We start from the raw sequence: 5,000 nt of genomic DNA, 5'->3' as shown, positions 1-5,000 counted from the left end.
GCAAGATATGCTGTTGTTTATTGCCAGAGGGTATTTGATAACTTCCAATTTGGAGGGTTTGGAGATGAGGGAGGTGAGCAAGAGGTAAGAGGTCTCCAACCTATCGAAGAAAATGCTCGCATAAGCAAAACAAAATCAAAGTACTGTACATTGAAGATCGCCGACGTACCAGGAAATCGGGAGCACCCACTTGATCCAATACCAATGGAGAAGTCAATGGCCTATCAATGAACAATTCTTTGATGTTGCTATAAACCTTCACCAGATCTTGCAAGAATAAATCTCCCCAACCAAGGATCGGTCCGCAAAGCATCAAACTCAACTTTGGTGGCTTACTCTCCGCCCATTTATCCCGCTGTGCCATCTGTTCAAGGACAGCCAGTATATCTGGACTGGCTGTATAGTCCATATCTGCATCAAGGACGAGAAAGTCGAGGTTGGGTGTATGTCGTATGAGGTGGTGGATGGATACGAATGTAGATGAACGAGCGAATTCACGGAATGAACTGGGCGGGGGTGCTCGGAGTCTCCAGCTGAATGATCTGAGACGTTGGGCGAATGGTTTGTGGATGTGTTTTGTAGGAGCATGGTGGAGGTGAGAAGTTGGTGAGTCGAGGGAAGTTGGCGTTGGGGGGGAGATGTAAGATGGCGGGGTTGGGATCAGTTTGGAGAAGAGCAGGACAAGCGTGGGTTCGTCGGATACATCCGCAAAGAAGCATAAATGCTCGAGCTGTGGAAGAGAATTGATAAGGGTCTCTAAGAACGTCGATTCAGACCAGCATGACCTAGGCCGAACGGTCCCGACCATTTTGTTTTGTTTGATGAATTGGTCAGAAGTATTGTCGAATATTGAAAGGTCGATAATGATGCTCCTAGATCGAGTTAGCACAGGGTAGCGCTCTAGTTGGACTTACCTGACATATATACCCCAAGTATCTCTGTGTTCGATCAATTCGACACCCTTATCCTGATCATGGACCCGTACGCAAGTAAATAAAATGCCCTTGACCTCTCGGCGGATCTTTCGGCAAGTCATACCAAGCGCTATCAAGGCATTAAGACTGTTCTGTCGATCCCGATCCATATCTACAGTAGAGAATATGCCCCAGGCTAGCGTGGAAGAGTAAGCTTGGCATCTAATGCGTACGACTCACTGAGGCGGTCTTTTTGAGTTATTTTGAGAGGATCGTAGATGGTTCTGGCGACCATACGAATGATTTCGCATGGAAGGTCAGCTAACGACATGGCACCAGGCATGACAGTAGCCTTTGAGTGGTATCACTACTGTGAACGAGATGAGTTTGTTGTTTCTGTGTCGAATATATCTTGAAATAGACCCGTTTAATCACGTAGCCGACAGAAGAAAAAACCACGACGTGGAAAGTGGAGGAGGATTTCCCGCCGAAGTGGAGGCGATGCCGGAATTCGGAGGGAGGCACATCTCATCGACTTGTCAGGTTTATAGCATGAATTCTAACTCCATTGCAACACATAATGACTGCTGACTCGCGCGCAGATGTTGAATCTGCCAGAATCTCATTACGGGTTGGTCGCACTGATGCATTAATTATACCCCAAGATTTCATACCGGCGAGAGACAGTTATCATGTTCTCCGGCTGTACTGTAATAGTCTGCGGTCAAGAAGCAAGTTCGATCCGGTTGTCGGCATTTGGCATAAATAATAAAACTAGATCGGCTGGATCTCCGTACGGACATCGCCGCAGAATGGTGATTTTTGGGGGCCTTCATCCACGCTACCACCTTGCGACTTGCGCGTCATCGCCTCCCCTCCTTTCCGCGGCCGTACATGCTGTCAAGCATCCTTTCGGCGTTCGTCGAGAATTCCAGCTGATGATTAGATTATCGTCCATCAACTGCATTAACAACATCCTCTTATCGACATTACACATCTCGCAATGTCAGCGCGCCCCTCTCGTCGCCCTTCCTCTACTTCCATCAAATCCGCCCTTGAAGAAAACAAGCCAGAAGGTAAGCCATGTTTCGGCGGCGTTATCAATTTAAAGAAGCGAGAATGTGAGACCGCGTCGCCCCCTATATAGCCCGCCTCGTTTATTTCAGGCGAACACCATCTTTATCAACTTGTCTAATCTCACGGGGCACTTTGTCTTTCGGGTTCAATTTTTTGTGACACCGCTCATTCTATATCTCGTTCCGCTCCCCTGTTCATGCCAAGCTTCCGCTAATCCCCATGCCAGGCGCCGACGTACCGGATGAGCAAAAGGCAGGATGGGCCAGTTTCATCAAGAGTCTTGCCCGTATGACGGGCGATCTCAGCTCGATGACTGCTCCCCCTTGTAAGTAACATCTAACCTATTACGGCAATACCACTGACTCCCCGGAAAGTCATCCTCTCTCCAACTTCTCTTACTGAATTCCCCGCTTACTGGTGCGAGCACCCTACGGCATTTGCCAGTATCTCTGAGGGCAAGGATGAGTTTGAGCGTGCAGAGAGGGTGCTTAGGTGGTTCATTGGCACGCTCAAGGCTCAGTACACTGCAAGTCATCTCTTTTGGGACTAATTGATGATGTCAATTGGCTGACATCTAGTAAAGACCCGTAACGAGAAGATGGGTTCCGAAAAGAAGCCTTTGAACCCCGTCCTTGGAGAGCTTTTCTACGGTGTATGGCCTGACCAGGATGGAAGGGGAGAGACCAAGTTGGTCGTAGAGCAAGTGTCCCACCACCCTCCTATCGTGAGTGATTTGTTGTACCATCAGCTCGAAGCTGACGACGCGTAGACTGCTTAGTGCGTTGTGCGAATTATAACGCCGGGCCGGACTAACGTTCACGTAGCTACATCGAAAACGCCAAAGCTGGGGTCAAGCTCCAAGGTCATTCTGGTCAAAAGACTTCCTTCACTGGTACAGCCATCAACGGTAAGTTATCTCTCATCCCTTCACCACAACTTTGTTGATCCGCGTCTAGTCAAGCAATCCGGTCATGCCATCCTTACCGTCAAGCCAAAGAACGGTCATGCCGAGGAAAAGTATTTGATCACTCTCCGTACGTCTTTTTCTCCATCTTTTGTGCTTCATTCACTAATAATACTCTACATAGCCAAGCTTCGGATTGAGGGCATCATCTGGGGTAGCCCGTACATCGAGCTGACCGAAACCAACGCTATCCAATCCAGCACTGGTTACACCACTCAGATTGACTACAAGGGCAAAGGCTACTTCTCCGGTAAAGCCCATTCGTTCAAAGCGACAATCACCAAGTCTGGTAAAACTCTGCAATCTTACGAGGGCCAGTGGACAGGTAACTCATATGTCGGGAAGAAGAGTGGGCCTTTGTTCTTGGATACGAACGAGGCGAAGGAGGAGGTCACCGTTAAGCCCATAGAAGAGCAGGGCGAGTGGGAGAGTAGAAAGCTTTGGGACAAGGTCGCAAAAGGGATCAGGGGTCAGAACTACGATGAGGCTGGTAGAGAAAAATCTAGAATAGAGGTAAGCTCTCTCCCGCCAATGGTTTTTTATCATGTCACCATTATTAACGCCAGGATAAAATAAAAGAACGAGCAGCGACAGCGACGTAGAGATGAAGCTGCCGCCGGTATAACATGGCAGCACGTCCATTTTACCCATGTCGACTCTGATGAAGAATACCGATCCCTTGCCGAGTTGCTCCACGACAAGCTCACGCCTGTGCATGAAGATGCCTACGTTTTCAAAGCGAACATCTAAGGGCGACTCGGGGTGCCATGTTAAGAAAGGGGATCCTTTATTCCGTTGAAAGGACGTTGTCATACAGGCCTCGCGTGTGATTCATTCTTACCTCGGAAGATAAAGTAATTTGGATGTATTGTTTGAAGTAATGGAAAACCTTTTCTGCATGACAAAATACCTCATTATAAAGCTCTTACACAATGTTCAAACTTCTTCCAATTTCTTTTTCCCTGACATTTGATGATACAGAAAAGTATCCTTTTTTACATATGTACAAAAGCCCTTTTCACGCTCAAATTTGGCATCTAATCGGAGAGCTCAAGCCGGATAGCGTCATACCTGTAGCGACATATAAGCATCCCCATGCAAACTAGAGGGTTGTAAAGAGACTCACAAAACAGAAATCGAGTAATTCCTGAAGTTCACATCCCCACCGCTAGCATTGTAAGGCAGAGCAAACTCGAACACGTTGTTGGTATCGTTCTTCAGCCATTCTCCAGGGAACGTGAACCTGCCGCAAGTTTCAACGTCTGACTTGAAAAAATCGTTACGAAAAAATATGCGGGACTTACACGTTCCTCAAATTGTAACAAGCAATGCCACTCCTATCTGAGCAAGATGAAGACTGATTGTAAAGGATGGTCCAAGTGAGAGGGTTACCGTTCACGTTGACAGTGTAATCGACATTGGAATAGTTGGAAGTCGGCTCGGGTAAGTCAAGATTACCGGAAGCAGTTCGTGCGCCAGCCTAAAGGAAGAAAATACACAGAAATTAGCGAGGGTCAGTATAAGATGAAAAAAGCTGTAAAGAACATACGAGTTGGACAGTAAGAGCACTGCAGCCAAAAGCGGTCAAGTGTCAGTACAGTATCGGACACTTGCAAGAAGTTGCAACCAAACTTACGCAGTCTTCCCACTGACATCCAGCCCACCTTCGGGTACCCAGTTGACAGTCCAGGCATTGACGTTATCCAATACATACTCCGGTCGGGTAAACGAGCCTCCATATCGGCTGTAATGCACGTAGTTCTGTATTAAATCGTCAGCAATGCAAAGGTGCGTCATTAGAGCAGCATTTACCCAGTCCTTCGAAGGGTCACTGGTGCCGATCGTGTAGTTCACACCGTCAGGGAAATCGGTGGGGAAGTCCCATGCACCCCAATATTCTCGATATTCTTCTTGGTGAAGGGTATGGTCGGGATCTTTGGCGAAGCCGTGAAGGAACTCGCCGGCGGTCTATGGAATTGAACTCAGTGATCCGTTGTACAGGTATGTATGGGATCACCTCGTCAAAACGCACCTTATCTGGGACC

General features: G+C 47.8%; 3 protein-coding genes across 3 annotated transcripts in view; 1 reads left to right on the top strand and 2 right to left on the bottom strand.

Annotated features, from left to right (window-relative positions):
* The window catches only part of CNBF0630 (hypothetical protein), a gene marked incomplete at both ends in the record, with an annotated part of 1,502 nt that extends 257 nt beyond the window's left edge, over positions 1 to 1,245 (bottom strand). Inside the window, 4 exons of the mRNA XM_769805.1 lie at positions 1 to 100; positions 170 to 872; positions 915 to 1,086; positions 1,155 to 1,245. The exon at positions 1 to 100 is cut by the window's left edge and continues 257 nt beyond it. Coding sequence (XP_774898.1) covers positions 1 to 100; positions 170 to 872; positions 915 to 1,086; positions 1,155 to 1,245 — 1,066 coding nt within the window. The remainder of the gene's footprint in view (positions 101 to 169; positions 873 to 914; positions 1,087 to 1,154) is intronic.
* A 672-nt stretch (positions 1,246 to 1,917) lies between these two features.
* CNBF0620 (hypothetical protein) lies at positions 1,918 to 3,705 on the top strand (the record flags this gene model as incomplete). Its single annotated transcript, XM_769804.1, has 9 exons — positions 1,918 to 1,990; positions 2,218 to 2,316; positions 2,366 to 2,517; positions 2,575 to 2,715; positions 2,761 to 2,768; positions 2,816 to 2,898; positions 2,948 to 3,025; positions 3,080 to 3,468; positions 3,535 to 3,705. The coding sequence occupies 9 exons, from the start codon at positions 1,918 to 1,920 to the stop codon at positions 3,703 to 3,705; spliced, it is 1,194 nt and encodes a 397-aa protein (XP_774897.1).
* Positions 3,706 to 3,992: 287 nt separating this feature from the next.
* CNBF0610 (hypothetical protein) overlaps positions 3,993 to 5,000 on the bottom strand; it is a gene marked incomplete at both ends in the record, with an annotated part of 3,183 nt that continues 2,175 nt past the window's right edge. The window contains 7 exons of the mRNA XM_769803.1: positions 3,993 to 4,026; positions 4,082 to 4,198; positions 4,260 to 4,435; positions 4,505 to 4,523; positions 4,592 to 4,716; positions 4,768 to 4,923; positions 4,988 to 5,000. The exon at positions 4,988 to 5,000 is cut by the window's right edge and continues 22 nt beyond it. Coding sequence (XP_774896.1) covers positions 3,993 to 4,026; positions 4,082 to 4,198; positions 4,260 to 4,435; positions 4,505 to 4,523; positions 4,592 to 4,716; positions 4,768 to 4,923; positions 4,988 to 5,000 — 640 coding nt within the window. The remainder of the gene's footprint in view (positions 4,027 to 4,081; positions 4,199 to 4,259; positions 4,436 to 4,504; positions 4,524 to 4,591; positions 4,717 to 4,767; positions 4,924 to 4,987) is intronic.

This window comes from Cryptococcus neoformans, chromosome 6, assembly GCF_000149385.1.
Source record: "Cryptococcus neoformans var. neoformans B-3501A chromosome 6, whole genome shotgun sequence".
Taxonomy (NCBI): Eukaryota; Fungi; Basidiomycota; class Tremellomycetes; order Tremellales; family Cryptococcaceae; genus Cryptococcus; species Cryptococcus deneoformans.
Note: the sequence above shows the minus strand (reverse complement) of the source record. Positions and strands in the feature narration are given on the sequence as shown.